The sequence below is a fragment of the Hypanus sabinus genome, chromosome 10 (assembly GCF_030144855.1).
Source record: "Hypanus sabinus isolate sHypSab1 chromosome 10, sHypSab1.hap1, whole genome shotgun sequence".
In the NCBI taxonomy this organism is placed as follows: Eukaryota; Metazoa; Chordata; class Chondrichthyes; order Myliobatiformes; family Dasyatidae; genus Hypanus; species Hypanus sabinus.
This window is the reverse complement of record NC_082715.1, coordinates 89,759,505-89,780,700: the sequence shown is the minus strand read 5'-3', so window position 1 is coordinate 89,780,700 and position 21,196 is coordinate 89,759,505. Positions and strand designations below refer to the sequence as shown.

Below are 21,196 nucleotides of genomic sequence, written 5' to 3'. Positions count from 1 at the left end.
GGGTTTAATACTTTTTTAAAGGATTATATGGGTCAGCACAACATGGAGGGCTGAAGGGTCTATACTGTGCTGTAATGTTCTATGGTTCTATAACAGCATCCGTTAATGTTGTGCCAATTTAGCATGCCCACACTTGCAAACCTTAACCTGTACATTCTTGGAATGTAGGAGGGAACTGGAGCACCTGGAGGAAGCCTATGCAGTCATGGGGAGAACATACAAGCTCTTACAGGTGGTGGCGGGAATTGAACCCAGGTTGCTGGCACTGTAAAGTGTTATGCTAACCACTCTACCATGCTCATGGCATCCAATCCCTTCTGCCCACATGTGGTTAATATCCCTGCAGTCCCTGCATATTCACGTGCTTATCTACAAACGTTTGTAGGATCCCCTTAAATGGTTTTATCTTAACTGCTTCCACCGCCAACCCTTACAGCACAATCCAGACACACAGCACTCTCATACATCTCTTTTGAACTTTCACCCTCTCACCTTAAATCCATGTCTCTAGTATTAGATATTTTGACCTTGAGAAAACAATACTGACTATCTATTCTATGCCTCTCATAATTTTATAAACTTCTATCGGGTCTCACCTAGAACATGCGTTCTAACTCGATCAATACCCTGGTAAACCTCTTCTGAATCCTCTCAATAGCCTCAACATTCTTCCTATTGTTGGGTGACCGGAAATATATGTAATACTCTAGATTTGGCTGAACCAGAATTCTATAAAGCTTCAACATAACTTTATTACTCTAAAACTTAGCACCTTGACCAATAAAGGCAAGCATGCTAAACAGCCTCTTTATTATCCTATCGACTTGTATGGCTACTTTCAGACTCATCTTTTGATGAACCAAAGCATTACATTTTACTTGGGGGTTGAAATACTGGATGAACATGAGTAGAAAGATGCTTTTTAAGGATCTATGGCAGCTGACTTCATTGGATGATCCAGTGAAGATAACTATGTAGTGTTTGAAGCTTAAGCATTTGGTGCTCTCTCATGGCTTAACTGTCTGAGAGTTTCCTTTAATTCCTCTTTGCATGTAGGTCTAAAAATCACCTATTTCTGTTCATAGGTTTGATTAAATTTTCTGTCTATTCAATTATTTTTTTATCATTATCATGTGAGGCTGCCCTAAGCTGAACATTCTCTAAGATGTTCATGTCTTATGTGTTTGTTTACAGGGATCTGTCGGCTTACCAGGACCTAAAGGTCAAGAAGTAAGTCTTTGATTTACTAATGCTCTAAATGGAGAATGCATTATGTTTATATTAAGATATATCAAACTGTTATTCTGGTTTTAAAGATGTTTTAAAACAATCCTCTTTCAGGGTGCTCCTGGCGGAGAAGGTATTGATGGTCAGAAGGGTACGATGGTAAGAGATGATAATAATACTTATGATTAAACATGTCTGAATAACTTACCATATCTGCTGCAGTCTGCTCTTTGTAATGGAACTGTGTTTTTTTCCTAGGAAGGTATAACTTGTTGATCTACTTTCTTACTATGAGCTGCATAGTTCATGTATCTGTATTGCAAGAGGTACTCTGAGTCTGCCTGAAATTGGGATAAAGATTTGGCAAGTGTAAAGGCCTTTTGCTTTAGTCCTGCACTGCTGTTGGGTGTGGTTTCAAGCTCAACAGCTCCTCTGATGGGTAAAGCTGTGTTTCAATAGGTACATTTAATGTGAGAGAAATGTATACATTCTGAGATTCTTTTTCTTCACAAACATACATGAAAACAGAGGAGTGACCCAAAGAATGAATGACTGTTAAAACATTAGAACCCCAAAGTCCCCCAGCTCCCCCCCACACAAAGCAGCAGCAAGGCAATGATCTTCCCACCCCCCCCCGCCACCCTCACCAGCAAAAGAACAGCAGCACCCTTCACCGAGCACTCAAGCATGCAGTAAAGCATCAATAAAGGCACAGCCTTGCAGTACCCCAAAATCTACTCCTTCACCAGGTAATTCAACATACCACAGGCTCTCTGTCTCCCTAATAAGAGAAAAAGAGGTACCCTGTTTCACAGAGAGGGGAGAAACATAACAAGCAACTCGCTGATTTACAACGTTAACTGTGTGTTGCATCGCTTTTTCTGAGCTCTACGCTCAGAGAGTCAGCACCAGAAAGGTGCAGCTCTCCGGACACTCAACCCACAGCAGCTAAACGGCTACTCCTGACGTTCCATGTTCTCCCACGACACTTCAGTCTGGGGCACCAGCCTAGAATCAACCCATCCCCAGAGCCATGAAAATCTGGAACCCTGAAGGCGCCGTGTCCTTGGGATATTAAAAAGCAGCCGGTCATGAGGCCCTGAGAATAGGTCCCATTCCCTTAACCAAAATCAGAGTGGAACTCCAGGTCAGGGTCTTCAAAAGAATCTTGCAAAGGGAAAGATATTAAAGATAAAAATAGAGCTGTTTCCAAAGATGCAAGCAAAGGAATCGTAGTTTAGCTCTATCCTGACTTTGCTCCGCCTCCAGAAGTCAGTCAAAGTGTCTTTCATGAAGCTAAATCATTCCATGGACACTCATCCATAGAGTTACATTTAGATATTGAAGCCAGATAGTTTTATCAGAGGTCATAGAGTCATAGTCACAGAGGTACGGCACAAAAACAGGCCTTAAGCCCATCGTCCATACCAAAACCAATGGAACTGTTTACTCCCTTTGACCTGCAGCAGGACCATATCCCTACTATCCATGTACCTGTTCAAACTTCTCTTAAACATTGAAATCGAGCTTGCATGCACCGCTCGTGCTGGCAGCTCATTCCAGACTCTCATGACCTCTGAGTGAAGAAGTTTCCCCTCATGTTCCCTTGAACTTCTCACAGTTTATCCTTAACTCATAACCTTTGGTTGTCAACCTCCGCAACCTCATTGGAAAAAGCCTGCTTCTATTTACCCTATCTGTATCCCTCATAATTATGTATTCCTCCATCAAATCTCCTCTCAACCTTCTACATTTTAAAGTATACAGTCCCAACCTAGTCAATCTTTTCTTATAACTCAAGTCCTCCAGACCCGGCAAAATCCTTGTAAATTTTCTCTGTACTCTTTTAACCTAGTTTACATCTTTCCTGTAGGTGACAAAGTATATTCTGTGTAATTTCATATTGGGTTGTTCTATGTTCCATACTCTGTTCCTGATAACTGCAGTCAGATAATGGTGAGGTTATTAGTTTCAAAATCGGAAAATGCTAGAAAAACTCAGCAAATCAGGCAGCATCGATGGAAGCAGAAATAGTTAATGCTGCTTTGACAGAAATGGGACAGAGGGAAATATGAGTTAATATTTAGTTGGAGAGAAAGTGGGTGAGGGCAGTGTAGAACATCAAGCTCTCACAGGATATGTCCAAATGCCTTAAAAAGAAGAATTTACAACATCTTTTTCTACAATGTATTTTAATGACATGGCTGGACTACACAATAGAATAAAAAAACTGAGCAAATGTATTTGGATGGAGACAGAAAGAAAGCGTGAGCTGTCCATATTTGGAGATTCAGTACTGAGTCTAGAGCTTGCAGTTGCACAGACAGAGGATGACCAGTGCTTGCCAAAGTGCTTGCATGCAAGTTATGTTACTTAATGACTCGATGTCTCTATCAGGTATTGTTCCTAAAGCTTGCAGTGAGCCTCAATATAACATTGTAGTAGGCAGTAGGTTCAAGGTGGGAATGGAATGGTGTATGAAGCAGCGGGCAACCAGAAGCTCACAATTACTCCTGTGGACAGACTGCAGATAAAAATCTTTAAAAAGAACTTCAGATATTGGATATCTAAATTAAACCATAAGATGTTAAAAATACTCTGCAGATCAGCCCACATTTCTAGGAAGAGAAACAGAGCTGATATTTCAGAACCAGGAAGGAAACGAAAGTAACTTGTTAAATTGCGAGGAAGGTGGAGGAATGAGGTGTCTCTGATGGGGTAAAACTGAAGTGATTATGGATAGGCTGTAAAAATGAGGTTGTCTGGCCAGTGACTGAATGGGAGCAGTTAGAGAGTGAGAACATAATCTAGGAGTTCTGAAATACAAGGCAGGAAGATTAAGTTCAGCAGGTCAGGCTGAGCATGTACTCCACTCCCACAGTGGACAAAAATGGTGGGGAGAAACCAACAGAGCTATAAATGACTGATACAGATGAAGAAGTTATTTTGCTTCAAGTTGGAGCATTCAATTTTGAGTCCAAAGGATACAACATACATAGACTGAAGGTGAGGTACTTTTCATCAAGTTTGGGTCTCATTGTAACAGTAAATGAGCTCACTGATTAATGGAGTGGAAAATTAAAGTAGCAGAGAACAGGAAGCTCAGAGTCACCACTGTAGACTCAATGCAGGTGTTACAATGTGATCATCCAATCTGCATTTTGTTTCTCCAGTGTGGAGGAAATCACATCATGAACATTGACTGCAGTACAGTAAATTGGAAGTACTGCAAGTGAATTGCTGCTTCTTCTGGAGAGACTAGGTCCCTGGATGGTGAGAATGGAAAAATGAAAGCACAAATGCTGTTTTGCCTGCAGTTGCAAGTGAAAGTGTCATAAGATAGGGATGGTTGGTGGAAATGGAAGAGTGAGCTAGAGGATTGTGAAGGGAACGATCTTTATGAAATGCTGAAAGAGGGAAGGGGGATGAAAATATTTGGGAGGTAGGATCGCTACAGGTGGTAGAAACGGCAGGGAATGATCTTTTGAATGCAGAAGTTGGTGACTACAAGGTTAGGACCAGGAGAACTTTATTTTTGTTCTGTTCTGGAGAATAGGGCAAGAGCTTAAAGGGTTTATTTAAGAATGGAGAAGCCACAGCTCAGGGAGAAAGGAGACACTTCAGTGGCCCCTAGATGGAAAATCTCACCATTGGATCAAAAAGGATAGAGATAGAGGAACTGAGAATATGCAATAAAGTCCTTGCAAAAGGCAGGGTCAAATGAAGAATACTGCTAGATTCAGTGGGGCAAGAGCAGGCTGAAACAATGTGTTTGCCTGTTCTAATACAGATCATTGAATTTAAAAGAGATGTGGAAATTAAGAGCAGCTTCAATTTCAGCTTTTATATGGCAAACAAAAACTAACTGTTTTATGCTTCTTCCTACTTCAACTAGACCTATAAACATATTGTATTAGTTTTTTATTAAGTCCTCAAAAATTCAGAAAAAATACTTATACCCAGGATATAGAATATGTTATGAAAGAGAGTGAGGCAAATGCATTTTGAGGAAAATATACAATAAGAATAAAGAATAGGCATATGAAATGGTGTTAGATGAAAAGAGCTCAAAGATAGGAGGTGACTATGTAGAGAAAAACCATTGGCCTTATGAAACCTGTTCCATAATGTAAACTTTATATAAAATGGTCAAAAGAATTGTGATGTACTGTTCGAATCCAGTACTTAACTTTCCCCTTTAGACTGGTTTTCCAAGGGATTTTTTACATACTGATATGTATGTTTTGTAAATATAGCTCTTAGCATATTCAATTGTAAATGAGAATTATGTTTTATTATTCTACTGTATATTTTTATGATTTTCACAGGAACAAGTATTTTAATGCCATTATTTTGCGTTTTGATTCATTGCCATGGTGTGGTCTGAGATTTGTATTTATTTAGAGATACCGTGCCTATAAAAATTATTCACCCTCCCCCTTGGAAGTTTTCATGTTTTATTGCTTTACAACATTGAATCATTGTGGATTTAATTTGGCTTTTTTGACACTGATCAACAGAAAAGACTCTTATGTGTCAAAGTGAAAACAAATTTCTACAAACTGGAACATAATTTATTGCAATTAGAAACATAGAAAACCTACATCACAATTCAGGCCCTTCGGCCCACAAAGCTGTGCTAAACATGTCCATAACTTAGAAATTACCTAGGATTACCCATAGCCCCCTATTTTTTTAAGCTCCATGTACCTATCCAGGTCTCTTAAAAGACCGTATCATATCCACCTCCATCACTGTCGCTGGCAGCCCATTCCATGCACTCACCACTCTGTGTTAAAAAAAAACTTACCCCGACATCTCCTCTGTACCTACTTCCAAGCCCCTTGAAACTGTGCCTGCTCATGCTAGCCATTTTAGCCCTGGGAAAAAGCCTCTGACTATCCACATGATCAGTGCCTCTCATATCTTATACCCCTCTATCAAGTCACTTCTCATTCTCTGTCGCTCCAAGGAGAAAAGGCCAAGTTCACTCAACCTATTCTCATAAGGCATGCTCCCCAATCCGGGCAACATCCTTGTAAATCTCCTCTGCACCCTTTTTGATGGTTTCCACAACCTTCCTGTGGTGAGGCAACCAAAACTGAGTACAGTACTCCAAGTGGGGTCTGACCAGGGTCTTCTATAGCTCCTAACTTCATTCTTAAGCTCCTTCCTGCTAGCCTTATAATCTTCTAGATCTCTATCACTACCTAGTTTTTTGAACCTTTCGAAAGCTCTTTTCTTCTCGACTAGATTTACAATATCCTTTGTATTCCACGGTTCCTGTACCTTACCATCCTTTCCCTGTCTCATTGGAACATACCTAAGCAGAACTCCACGCAAAAATCTGCTGAACATTTGCCACATTTCTTCCGTACGTTTCTCTGAGAACATCTGTTTCCAATTTATGCTTCCAAGTTCCCATCTGATAGCCTCATATTTCTCCTTCCTCCAATTAAACGCCTTCCTAACTTGTCTGTTCCTATCCCTCTCCAATGCTATTGTAAAAGAGATAGAATTATCACTATCTCCAAAATGTTCTCCCACTGAGAGATCTGACACCTGACCAGATTCATTTCCCAATACCAGATCAAATACAACCTCTCCTCTTGTAGGCTTATCTACATATTGTGTCAAGAAACCTTGCTGAATCCTGTTATATCTTCAGCTGTTTGATCAGGGCAAGTTTACGCAAGTGAGTGGATGTCAGTCAGTTTGAACAGCGAGAAGTGTTTAAAAGGAGACAACTTTCTAGAGTGGGCATCAGAGGAGTGGGCGATGGAGTAGAGGGAGACAGAATAGGAAGGCTTTGGCTCATCGGGGCTTCGGTGATAACGGGTTGAGGTTGCCAGTGTAGAATAAAGACAGGAAGTATGTGTGTGAGGCTGCTGTTCTGTGCTCGGTATCAGATGTGGGAGGTCCTGGAGACTCCCAGCCTACCGGATGGCCACATCTGCGCCAGGTGTGTTGAGCTTGCAGCCTTCCTTAGGGACCATGTTAGGGAACTGAAGATGCAGCTTGATGACCTTCGTGTGGTCAGGAAGAGTGAAGAGGTGATAGAGATGAGCTATAGGCAGGTAGTCACACTTGGGCCTCAGGAGACAGATAAATGGATAACAGTCAGGAGAGGGAAGGGCAAGATTCAGAGGCTAGAGAGTACCCTTGTGGCTGTCCCCCTTAACAATAAGTACTCCTGCTTGAGTACTGTTGGGGTGGACAGCCTAACTGGGGGAAGCAATAGTGCCTCTGGCACAATAGTGCCTCTGGCACAAAGTCTGGCCCTGTGGCTCAGAAGGGTAGGGAAAGGCAGAGGATGGCAGCAGTGACAGGGAACTCTATAGTTAGGGGGTCAGACAGGTGATTCTGTGGACATAGGAAAGAAACACAGATGGTAGTTTGCCTCCCAGGTGCCAGGGTCCAGGATGTTTCAGATTGCGTCCAAGATATCCTGCAGTGGGAGGGAGAACAGCCAGAGGTCATCCATATATTAGTAGGAAAAGGGAGGAGGCCCTGAAAGCAGTCTACAGGGAGTTAGGGAGGAAGTTGAGAAGCAAGACCACAATGGTAGTAATCTTGGGATTACTGCCTATGCCACGTGACAGTGAGTATAGTAATAGAATGAGATGGAGGATAAATGTGTGGCTGAGGGATTGGAGCAGGGTGCTGGGATTCAGATTTCTGGATCACTGGGACCTCTTTCGGGGAGGCGTGACCTGTACAAAAAGGATGGGTTGCACTTGGATCCCAGGGGGATCAATATCCTGGTAGGGAGGTTTGCAAAGGCTATTAGGGAGAGTTTAAACTAGAATTGCTGAGGGGTGGGAACCAAACTGAAGAAGTGGAGGAAGAGGTATTTGGCTCACAAATAGAGAAAGCTTGAAGACAGTGCGAGAGGGAGGATAGACAGGCAATAAAGACTGATGACTTGAGATGTGTCTATTTTAATGCAAGGAGTATTATGAACAAAACGGATGAGCTTAGAGCGTGGATCAGTACTTGGAGCTATGATGTTGTGGCCATTACAGAGACTTGGATGGCTCAGGGACAGGAATGGTTACTTCAAGTGCCGGGCTTTAGATGTTTCAGAAAGGGCAGGGAGGGAGGCAAAAGATGTGGGTGTGTGGCACTGTTGATCAGAGATAGTGTCAAGGCTGCAGAAAAGGAGGAAGTCATGGAGGGATTGTCCACGGAATCGCTTTGGGTGGAAGTTAGGAGCAGGAAGGGGTCAATAACTCTACTGGGTGTTTTTAATAGACCACTCAATAGTAACAGGGACATTGAAGGACAGATAGGGAGACAGATTCTGGAAAGGTGTAATAATAACAGGGTTTTGTGGTGGGAGATTTTAATTTCCCAAATATTGATTGGCATGTCCCTGGACCAAGGGGTTTAGATGAGGTGGAGTTTGTTAGGTGTATTTAGGAAGGTTATTATTAAGCACAAAATAATAGATTGCATAATTACTCACCCCCTTCAAATCAGTACTTAGTAGATGCACCTTTGGCAGCAATTGCAACCTTGAGTGTGTGGATAGAACTCAATCAGCTTTGCACATCTGGACACTATAATTTTTCCCCATTCTTCTTTACAAAACTGCTCAAGCTCTGTCAGATTGCATGGGAGTCATGAGTGAATGGCCCTTTCAAGACCAGCTACAAATTCTCAGTTAGATTGAGGTCTGGATTCTGACTTGGCCACTCCAGGACATTAACTTAATTATTTTTAAGCCATTGCTATGAAGCTTTGGTTTTATGTTTGGGGTCTTTGTCCTGCTGGAAAACAAATCTTCTCCCAAGTTGCAGTTCTCTTACAGACTGCATCAGGTTTTCCTCCAGGATTTCCCCGTATTTTGCTGCATTCACTTCACCCTCTACCTTCACAAGCCTTCCAAAGCCTGCTGCAGTGAAGTATTCCCACAACATGATGCAGGTACCACCATGCTTCATGGTAAGAATGGTGTGATTTTGATTTCTTGCGGTGTTTGGCTTACACCAAACATCGTATTTAGTTTGATGACCAGAAAGCTCAATTTTTGGTTTCATCAGGCCATGGAAATTTCTTCCAGCTGACTTCAGAATCTTCCACATGTCTTCTGTCAAACTCTAGCCGAGATTTCATATGAGTTTTTTCAACAGTGGACTTCTCTTTGCTACTCTCCCATACAGTAATTAATTTAGATCACTTTGTAGAGATCTGATTTCACTTTGACAAAAGAAGATTCTTTTTCTATTGATCAGTGCCAAAAAAAGCCAAATTAAATCCACTGTGATTCAATGTCATAAAACAATAAAATGTGAAAGCTTCCAAGGTGGGGTGAATGCTTTTTTAGGTACTGTATATCATGGAATAGGTTCTTCAGGCTTTTAGAGCCGTACCACCCAACGCCCCCCCCAACAAACCTACATTTAACCCCATCCTAATCATGGGATGATTAACTATGATCAATAAACTTACTAACCAGAAATATCTTTGCACTGTTAACATACTGAACATTGCTTTGGAAGAAAATGTAACTCATTTGATTTTTCTGTTCTCTCCCTTTCCCCCCACTCCCCAACCTGTCCTTGTGATTTATGTCTAGGGCGACAGGGGACCACCAGGCCCCAAGGGCTCTGTAAGTATTTTGAATGCTTTTTTTCAATATTATCATTTTGTGAACTTATTTCAAATGCTATAGAAGAATAGATTTTGGGGACATTCGTTTGAGGAATTTAAAATGATAGAAGGATTGTATTCAATTTATTTGTAAAAAAGTAATTACTTAAGTACAAACGTAGTTTAAAATGGCTAATGGTTGGGCAGTGGGTGCACCAAAGGTTAAATTGTACCATAGTTAAATGATATTGTTTTGAATATTATTTCCGCTGTTCTGTTATTGCTATTTTTGTATGTTCTCTATCCAGTGTTTGCGTGGTACAGTGATGCACGTATGGTTGTGATAGAATAGATTACAGATAAACAAGTGGGGGAATGATCTCCATCTAGGTAATGAGAAACTAATCTTTGGAAAACATGTGGAAGGTATTCTTAGGGATTCTGGGAGTTGTCATTTAATAAGTTGTAGATGAATCAAGAATAGCTAGTATAGTTTTGTTAAGGGAAGCTTGTGAGCATTATTGAATTTTTTGAAATGGTAAAAAGATTAGAGTAACATGTTGGGTATTGCATACATATATTGTCAATCAAAAAATGTAAGATAGTGGTATTTGGAGGAAAGTGTCATGTTGGGTCAATTAATAAGCTGAGTTAATTGAAATAAATAATTAAAATATTAATTAATTTTAAAACAAATTAGAAAAAAAGATTGATTTAGAGACTAGCTCCAAACAGGTTCTAGTGGCTCTATACCAAGATGGTCTCTCTCTGTGATTTGGCAGACTTGAGACTCAGAGAGCCTGAGAGAGAAGCCTGCAGATGCCCAAATAGATATGTAGTTGAGAGAGATGAAGATAAGTTGCAAAAAGAATTCATTCCATGTATTCAACCATATTTATGCCTTTCTTTCTTTTACACCTGATTTAAAAAAATCTATGTTAGCTTACGTTCTATGCTACATACATGTCATGGCCATCCAGAATGGCACTGCCTGTGCCCTGGCTCAGAGTGAGCGCTCCTGTTCATACATCACTCCTTTGGAGCATTAACATTATCACTCTTATTTTCAGATCCAGTCCAAAATACCTTTCCAATATCCCAATTCCTCTGCTTTTATCCTATTCACTTCCCTAGGATTTCTCAGTTTTAATTGCTCCCCATTGGCAGCTGAGATGTAGATACTCTAAGCATCTTAAACCTTTTTGACTTTTTACCTGTTTTCAGGAAGATACTACTTAAAATCTAACACGAGGAAATCTGCAGATGCTGGAAATTCAAACAACAACACACACAAAATGCTGGTGGAACACAGCAGGCCAGGCAGCATCTATAGGGAGAAGCGCTGTCGACGTTTCGGGCCAAGACCCTTCGTCAGGACAAAGATCTAAAGCCTGCTGTGTTCCACCAGCATTTTGTGTGTGTTGCTGCTTAAAATCTATCTCTTTGATCAACAGTTTAGATTGCATGGGATCCAAGAAGAGGTAATAAATTAGATACATAATGTTTAGATGGCAAGAAGCGGAGGGTGATGATGAAAGGTGTTTATTTTGGGATGGAGGCCTGTGACTAATGCTGTGCCTTGGGTCAGTCCTGGGTCTAGTGTTAATTGTCAACTACTGTATATCAACTATTTAGATGAGAATGTACAAGGCATTAAGTTGACAGGTAGCTATAAATTACGTGGTGTTTTGGATAGTGAAGATGGTTATCAAAAACTACAGTGGGATTTTGATCAGCTGGGTAAGTGGGGCAGGGAATGGTAATGGAGCTTAATTCAGACTAGCATGAAGTATTGCATTTTAGGACTTTAACAGTGAATGGCAGTGGCCCGGGGAGTGTTGTGGGACAGGAAGACATAGAAGTTCAAGTATATCATTCCAATAAAATTATGTAACAAGTGGAGGGGAGATGAAGGCGGCCTTTGGCAACTTGCCTTCATCAGTCAGGGGACTGAGTACAGGAGTTGGGACATTTGATCAGTTGTGGGTAAGAATGCATTTGGACTATTGTGTTCCATCAGGGAGGAGGCTACTTAGCATCTATTCCAGGATCAATTGACTCAAAAACAGTTATTTTCTCCAAGCAGTAAGGCTGATCAACACCTCTGCCTACTAACCCACATCTCCCACCACCACTACTTTACTATTTCCTGTCAGTGTCACCTTATGTACATACTCTTCTGTGCCTAGCACCACTTTATGGTCATACAAACAATCTATGTATAGAGCTATCTTATGCATTTATGTTTATTGTGGTTTTTTAATTATTGTGTTCTTTATGTTATTGTGTTTCTTTTTCTGCTGCATCAAATCTGGAGTAACAACTATTTTGTGCTTACTTACACATATATACTGAGAATGACATTGAACAGTCTTCATTGATTTGGTTACCCTGATATAGGAAAGAGTATGCAGAGAAGATTTATGGGGATGTTGCCAGGACTCAAAAGGCAGAGTTGTAGAGGAAGGTTGAGCAGGTTAGGACTTAATTCATTAGAGAATTAGTGGAGTTACACAAGAGCCTGTGATGGAACTAAAAACATGTACTTTATACATTAATGATGTGTGTGAAGAAACTGATGTCAATGTGGTCAAGTTTGCAGATGATATCAAGATAGGTGGTGGAACAAGTAATGTCGCAAAGGCAGGGAGCCTGCCGAGGGATTTCGACAGCTTGAGAGAATGGTTAAAGAAGTGACAGGTGGAATACAGCACAGGGAACTGTGGGGTTATGCTTTACCGTAGGAAGAATAATGGATAGATTATTTTTTACATGCGGAGAAAAATTCAGAGCTCAGAGGTACAGAGGGACTAGTTCAGGATTCCCTCAAGATTAACTTACAGGTTAAGAGAGTACAGAAGAAGTTGAATGCAGTGTTAGAATTTGTTTTGAGAAGACTAGAATTTAAAAGCAAGGATGTGCTGCTGAGGCTTTATAAAGTGTTGGTCAGACCCCATTTGGAAAATTGTGTGCCATTTTGGGCCACATTTCTAATGAAGGAGTTTCTGGTCCAAGAGATGGCCCTGAAGAAATTCACATGAATGATCTCAAGAATAAAAGACTTAACATATGAGGATCATTTGATGTCTCTGGGCCTGTACTTGTTAGAGTTCAGGAGAATGTTGAGGGATCTCATTGAGACCTATTGGATACTAAAAGGCATGAATAGAATGGATGGAGAAAGGATGTTTCCATAAGTAGTAAAGTCTAGAATATGAAGGTACAGCCTCAGAATAAAGGGACGTCCCTTTAAAACTGAGATGATGAGAAATTTCTTTAACTGGATGGTGGTGATTCAATGGAGTTGGTTGCCATAAAGGACTTTGCATGTATTTAAGGCAGAAATTGATATGTTCCTAATTGGTAAAGGGGTTAGGTTACAGGGTAAAGACAGGAGAGTGGGTTGAAAAAAAACATGATTAAATAGTATAGTACACTGAATGAGCTGAATGGCCTAATTCTGGTCCTATATCTTATAGAGTTGTGTATTGCTCAACTAATAAATCCCATCACTGTTGTACCTGCAGCCAGATTAGTTAAATTGACTTAGAAAAGATTATATTAACATTATGCAATATTCCATTGTAGACTTTTAAACATTTTTCTAAAGGGATAGATCAGGATGCTGTAAATAGATAATGCCAACTGCATTTTTTTAAAGTATAAAGGTTGTAGTTGGAAGGAAATAAACTCTAAAAGCCATAAATAGTTCCAAGCTTGATTTTCTAAGAATTATTAGAGGCTCTACCGTAAGACTTACTTTCAACACTATGAAGACACACAGGGAAGGTACTAGAGATTTTGGGTAAGAGTGAAACTTGTGTAGCTCTAAATCCTGCTTATTCTGTGACTCTGTTTTTAATTTTCCAGCTTGGTAAAGTTGGTCAGGCTGGGTCCCGTGGCAAAGAAGGTTTCCGTGGATTGCCTGGTACAGAAGGTCCCCAGGGACCAATTGGAGCACAAGGGTTACAAGGAGACCGTGGACCTATGGGATTACCTGGAAAACAGGGTTTTCCTGTATGAGTACACTATGCCTACAATTTTCTATTTATTCATGCTCATGACCTCAATTTCCCTGTCAAGTTCTGAGTTTGATTTTGCAATATTTTTTAATCTTGCTTTTTTAATTAACATACCTAGGGTAAAGAGCCTACGGACCAGCACATAAGAACTGTATGTATGAGAGTAATGCAAGGTAACTATTTAGTTATTGTTGCAACTTTACAGTGCAGTTTTTTGATGTCCATTTCAACCAAGGTTGATTTAAAATCCAAACACGAGGAAATCTGCAGATGCTGGAAATTCAAACAACAACACACAAAATGCTGGTAGAACACAGCATTTTGTGTGTTGTTGATTTAAAGTCAATGTTTCTTGGGTGAGTGGTTGTGTTTTGGAGAGAGGGGGAGTACTATGGAGATAAGAGGAATAAGAAGTGATTTCGTAGAATCATAGAATTGTTAAAGCATGGAAGGAGACAGTTTGGCCCATCAAATCTTTGCTGGTTACTAGCAAAGCAATTCCGTCACAACAACCTAGAAACACATGAGCACAAAAAAGAAGTAAGGAGTAAGCCTGACCCATCATTTGATCATGGCTGATCTATGCTGTGTCATTTCCTCTTCTATGCCATTTCTCCATATCCCACTATTCTTTGATGTATTAAGTACTTATCCACCTCTACTTTAAATACTTATAATAAACCAGTTTCCATTATGGCCAGGGCAGAGAGTTCCAGAGAATCTCCTCCCTCTGCATTCAGATGTTTCTATGTACCTCAGTTTTAAATAGTCATCTCCTTTTCTAGACTCCCCCAGAAGTGAAAACCTCCCAATGTCTACACCCTCAAGCCTCCTAGGATCTTACATGTTCGAGTAAGGTCACCTTGATTTTTCTAAGTTCTAAAGAGTACAGATCAAAACTATTTACTTTTTCTTGATAAGACAACCCTCATATCCCAGGAATTATGCTGGTGTCACTATACCTTTTTTTAGGTAAGGAGACCTAAGGTGAACAAACTTGCATTTTTTTCTCTGGAGTGGCAAAGACTGTGGTGAACTTAACAGATGTATATAAAACTGTGACAGGCATAGATAAGATAGGCAGCCAATACCTTTTTTTATCCCTGGATCAGAGTATCAGAAAGTATGCATTTAAGATGAAAGAAGGAAAGTTCAAAGGAGATGAGTGAGGCAAGTTTTTTATACAGAGTGGTGAGTGTCTGGAATGTGCTGCCAGGTGTGGTGGTGGAAGCAAATACAATAGGTGCTGCTTAATAGGAACATGAAAATGCAGAGAATGGAGAAATATGGACGTTATGTTGGCAGCTGGGTTAGATGTCTTCAGTTTAATTAGTCTGGCACAGCATAGTGTGCTGTGCTATTCTGTTCTGTGTATGCAGTATTCTAGCTGAGGTCTTAGGAACACCATGTACAATTGCAACAAAAATCTCTCTATTTTTAAACTTTGCAAAAAAGGCTAAAATGTCATTTACCTTCTTTACTTGCTGACCTGCCTGCGAACTTTTTGGACCCGAATGCCTGGATCCCTCTAAACTTCACTCACATGCATTCTCTCTTCATTTAGATAATAATCTGTCTTGATTTTTCTTACCAAAATGGAAAACCTCAAACTTCTCCACATTAAACTCCATTTGCCAGTCGTTTGTTCCCTTAAACTTTCTAGGTCAGATTACAGGATCACAATATGCCTTTCCACTGATTTTCATATCATTGGCAAATTTAGGAAGCTTCCGTATTATTCCTTACTCCAGATGATTAATGGATTAATTGTGGCCAAAAAACTAGTATCTGTGGAACTCCACTGTTACATCTTTCCTGTCCAAAAAGGATCCATTTATTCCAGCTTTGTTTTCTGTGAGATAGCTAATTGTTAATCAATTCTAATACACTTACTCTGATACCATGGCTTTATAATATATGCACTAGCCGCCTTGACACCTTGTCAAAAGCCTTTAAGAAATGTACAACTACAACATCATGTCTACCAACTCTCCCTGCAACATCCTAAAAGAATTTGAACAAATTTGTCAAAGATGATTTATTTCCCTTTTATAAAACCATGTTGACAACGTTTAATTATGTTCAGCTTTCTGAAACGATTAGCAGGTTTGAGTTGGCAGTAACAAAGGCAAATGTGTTAGCAGTCATTTCCAGAAGACTAGAATATAAAAGTTAGAATGTAGTGCTGAGGCTCTATAAGCCATTGTTCAGACCCCATCTGTAATATAGTTAAGTTTTCAGCCTCATAATCCAAAAAAGCATGTGCTGATATTGCAGTGGGTCCTGAAGTGGCACAAGAATGATCCTGGGAATGAAAGGGTTAACATATGAGGGACATTTGATGACAGTCAGGCTGTAATCACTAGTGTTTAGAAGAATGAGAGGGATTTCATTGAAAGACCTACTGTAGATAGAGTGGATGTGAAGAGAATGCTTCCATCAGTCGGAGAGTCTAGGTCCAGAGGGCACAGCTTCAGTATATAAGGACATCCCGTTAAGAACAGATGAGAAAGAATTTCTTTTGCCGGGGGAGGAGATTCTCAAGAATTCATCGCCACAAACAGCTTTGAAAGCCAAGTAGTTAGATATATTTAAAATGAAGGTTGATAGGTTATTGATCAATAACGTTGTCAAAAATTATGGGGAGGAGGAAGGAGAATGGGACTGAGAGAAAATAAATCAGCCTTGAAAAAATAGTGGAGCAGACTGAATGGGCCAAATAGCCCAAATTCTGCAGTTGTGGCTTATGGACTCATATCCTGTTTGACTCAAGCATCTTGCAAATAATAACCGTTATAGGAACTGGCCTTTCGTTCCCTGCCTTCTGCCTTTCTCTTTTTTTCGAACAAAGAAGTTACAATGGCAGTTTTCCTCTGAGAATCTGGTGAGTTCTGAAAAGTTTCAGCCAATGCATCCAGTGTCTCTGCAGCCATCTCACAGAACATAGAGCAGTTCAGCTCTGGAGAGGCCATTTGACTTTTGATTTTGAGCCCAACCTGATGCCAATTTAAATTAAGTGTCCTCTTCCTGTATATTATCCATATCCTCCATTGCCTTCATATCCATGTGTCTATCTACAAGCCTCATAAACTCCACCAAATACCTGCTTAAACCATAGCCTCTGGTAACCCACTCTAGACACCAACCACCCTCTGAACCCTCTTCATAAAAAGATTCCCCCTCACCTATTTGATAGTTCTCGCCTGGAATAAAGATTCTGACTGTCTACCTATTCTGTGCCTCTCATTATTTAAAAAAAATCTTTGTCAGATCTCCCCTTTATCAGGAGTCCAATCTTTCGTTATAGCGCATACTCTCTAATCCAGGCAGCATATTGGTAAACCTCTTCTGTATCCTTTCCACTGTCTTCACACCCTTTCTGTAATGGGACCACCAAAACTGCACAAATACTCCAAATATAATTTGACTAAATTTTTAATCTTGTGGCTGCAACAAGACATCTTACTTTTATATTCAGTGTCCTGATGAATGAAGGTAAACATGACATACACCTTTTTTTTAACCATCCTGTCTACTTGCTTGGCCATTTTCAAGGAACACTTGAATCCCTCTGTGCATCAATGCTGTTAAGATTTGTGCAGTTAATTGTATTCAAATTTCCCCAGCTCCTACACATATTTATTTATTTAATTTGTTCATTGATGTAGTCCAGAGTAGGCCTTTCTAACCCTTCAAGTCATGTCCACCCAGCAATCCCCAACAGCCCCTAACCTAATCATGGGACAACCTACAACGACCAATTAATCTACCTGGTACGTCTTTGAATTGTGGGAGGAAACCGGATCACCTGGAGAAAATCCATGTATTCTATGGGGAGGACATACAGAGGATGCCAGAAATTAACTCCAAACTGAAATAAATGGGAAGGAATTCTACATTTCTACATTTATGTCCAATTGTGTTGTGTTCTCCCTCCTGAATGATCTAGTTCTAAGATTGCAGATATCCCTCCATCACAAGAAATTCTATCTTTACCTTTTCTAGCAAATTGTTTTAATATGTGCAACGCCTTGATTTAATATGTTTAGCACTTCTGACTGTTGACCCTATATAAGTCTTCTGGAAAGATCTAAGAATCTTACATTAGAATCTAACCAGCATCCATGCTTCTCTTTAGCTTTATAACTAGTCAGCAGTCACCAAAAACACAGTTCTTTCATGTTAAACCAGATGAACCTCCTGATTTTACTCACCCTCCATTTTTGAGATGCTCACTCCCAGCTTCACCTAAAACTGAGTAACTTGCTAAGTGAGCAGACTGTGTAAGGTTTGTGGATTGTCTTCCTCGGAAAGTTACTAATCATACAAAACCTCATGCATTCTCTCTCATTAACATGTCCACCGTTACTCAAAACGTCTCTTAATTTCAGATTCATTTAATTAAAATGAATTTCCCAGCAGACACTGTGTGTTTCCAGAATTATAACTCTGTAGTGTAGCTGCTGGATTTTTGTGCCACAGTACTATTCTACATGTGATGCAAACAGGGCTAACTCTTTGAGCAGGATTTACATACATTTACTATTACTACAGGGCATATTGTGTTCAGGGATTTTGATGTGCAAAGGAAATTTATTACAACGACTACAGTTATCAGCATCAAATATGTACACATCAAACACAGTCTAGAATCATGATCTCTACAATGTGCTCTGAACATTTCTGTTCTTTTTTTCATAGAGTGTGCAATTATACAGCAGAAAAGGAAGCCAATTTATCTGTATCATACATTTTCACCATACCTTGTAGCTTTCTCCTCTTAACAAATTCCTTTTGAAAGTCCTTTTTGACTTGCTTTCTCAATCCTTTCAGATTCCAGATCTCAGCAAAAAAATGTTTGCACCAAATAAGTAAAGTTGTGCATCAAGAATGCATAACAAAGTAAATAAAATGTTTAATCTAGTGTAATCAGTTGAACATTGCCATTGGCATGTGACTATCTTCCCAAAGCCTAAAATGCACTGACATACATGGCCTGTTGGGCTCTGGTTGAGCTGAGGTGTGCTGGCCCGCTCAGTACTTTGTCCAGCTCATGAAAATTATATTAGTGTTATTGTATGTACCTCTGGCTTTACTCCATGTCTGGTCTGTTTAGCAAACCTTTTTTTTCCATTGTTCTATGTGTCTTGGGGTGAAGTCAGGTCAGAATCAGAATCAGATTTAATTTTCAAACTCAAGCAGAACTCTAATTCTCACTGTATATAAGACCATCAGACATAGAGCAAAATTAGGTCACTTGGCCCATTGAGTCTGCTCTGCCATTCCATCCTGGCTGATTTATTATCCCACCGAACCCCATTCTCCTGCCCTTCCTCCGTAACCTTTGACACCCCTACTACTCAAGAACCTGCCAACCTCCACATTAAATATACCTAATGACTTGGCTGTCACAGCTGTCTGTGGCAATAAATTTCACAGGTTCACTGCACTTTGCTTTATAGTGTTGGACTGAAATATAGGATATTTTGGGAAATGGATCTACATTTGATAATTACCTAATTAATTTCATTTGAACTCAGAGCTCACAGAGACGTTAATTGATTAATTTGAATAACCCAAGTAGAACTATGGCACTAAAACAACGCCCTCAATCAGGCTGATTGTCGCAAGGTGCTCTACAGAGACTGATTGGTCATTGAAGTAACATAAATTTTAGGATTAAAGTCAGTTATGAGGTTAATTAAATGAATGATAGGTCAATACTTATCCTTTTTCTTGAACAGAATGTTTACAATAGGATTATAGAAATTTGTTGCATGACAGGAACTGGTCAACCCATTGTATCCAGGCAAGCCAAAATGGACCAAAGCTTTATCCCATATTTTATAGACCATTGCCCTGCAGATTATTGCTCTTCAAATTACTCTCTGCACTGATGAAGTTAACTTTCAAATCGAAGTTTCTTCTGTGGTTCTCTGTTGATGGATGCTGCCTCATTATGTCTAACCTAGTTCAACAGAATGTCTTTATAAATAACACTTGTCATCGCAATGTTTCAGTATTAGAAAATTGTCAATATTTTCACAGTTATTATGTAAATACACTGAGAACTGAGGTGGAGTGTAGTGTGGAGGACAGAGGGATCTGGAGGTACATGTCCACAGATCTCTGAAAGTTGCCTCACAGGTAGATAGGGTGGTTAAGAAAGCTTATGGGGTGTTAGCTTTCATAAGTCAAGGGACAGAGTTTAAGAGCTGCGAGGTAATGATACAGCTCTATAAAACTCTGGTAAAGGTCACACATGGAATATTATATCCAGTTCTGTCACCTCACTATAGGAAGGATGGGGAAGCATTGGAAAGGGTACAGAGGAGACTTACCAGGATGCTGCCTGGCTTAGAGAGTATTCATTATGATCAGAGATTAAGGGAGCTAGAGAGGAGGAGGTTTGGAGAGAAGGAGGATGAGAGGAGATGTAATAGAGGTGTACAAGATATTAAGAGGAATAGATAGAGTGGACAACTAGTGCCACTTCCCCAGGGCACCACTGCTCAGTACAAGAGGACATGGCTTTAAGGTAAGGGGTGGGAAATTCAAGGGGGATATTAGAGGAAAGTTTTTTACTCAGAGAGTGGTTGGTGTGTGGAATGCAGTGCCTGAGTCAGTGGTGGAGGCAGATACACTAGTGAAGTTTAAGAGACTACTAGACAGGTATATGGAGAAATTTAAGGTGGGGGGTTATATGGGAGGCAGGGCTTAAGGGTCGGCACAATATTGTGAGCTGAAGGGCCTGTACTATTCTATGTTCTAAGTTCTAGAATTTCATATTACTCCAAAAGGAATTGCAAATATTTGTTTCAACAGAATGTGGAATTTGCACCTGCAAAGTATTGTTAAGGTGTTGCAGATCAAGGGACGTTAGATGAACATTGAAAAACAAATAGAATGTGTGGCTGAGAGTGTTTAAATAAAGAGGGGTGGGAAGGAAATTGTATGGGGGAGCAAACACTTAAGTGATCAGTTTATCTGACTGGCTTTCACCAGAGCTTTATGTTCTACATTTCTATCACAGGAAAGGATTGCACATACTGTAGCAAGTATGCAGAGCAAAAATGCATCTTACTTTGTTTTAGTGGCATTGTGTAATTTGCTGACCTGCTATAACCCGACAGAACACTTGGCTCATTTGGCTTCCAGCCTGAGGCGACCTGAATCTGGAATCATGGGTATGCCAGGACGTCCTGGACCACCTGGCCCCCCAGGTCCACCTGGAGACAATGGCTTCCCTGGACAACCAGGAGCTCGTGGACTCACTGGCCTCAAAGGACCACCTGGCATAATTGGTTACAAAGGACAAAAAGGTAATGGTCAAGCAAAACATTGCTTCTGCC

General features: G+C 40.1%; 1 protein-coding gene across 1 annotated transcript in view; it reads left to right on the top strand.

Annotated features, from left to right (window-relative positions):
- Positions 1-21,196, top strand: part of LOC132401340 (collagen alpha-1(IX) chain-like) — a 110,666-nt gene that overhangs the window by 82,679 nt on the left and 6,791 nt on the right. The window contains exons 25-30 of the mRNA XM_059983469.1: positions 1,195-1,230; positions 1,342-1,386; positions 9,809-9,841; positions 13,693-13,839; positions 13,963-14,017; positions 20,978-21,166. Of these exons, the coding sequence (XP_059839452.1) occupies positions 1,195-1,230; positions 1,342-1,386; positions 9,809-9,841; positions 13,693-13,839; positions 13,963-14,017; positions 20,978-21,166 (505 nt within the window). The remainder of the gene's footprint in view (positions 1-1,194; positions 1,231-1,341; positions 1,387-9,808; positions 9,842-13,692; positions 13,840-13,962; positions 14,018-20,977; positions 21,167-21,196) is intronic.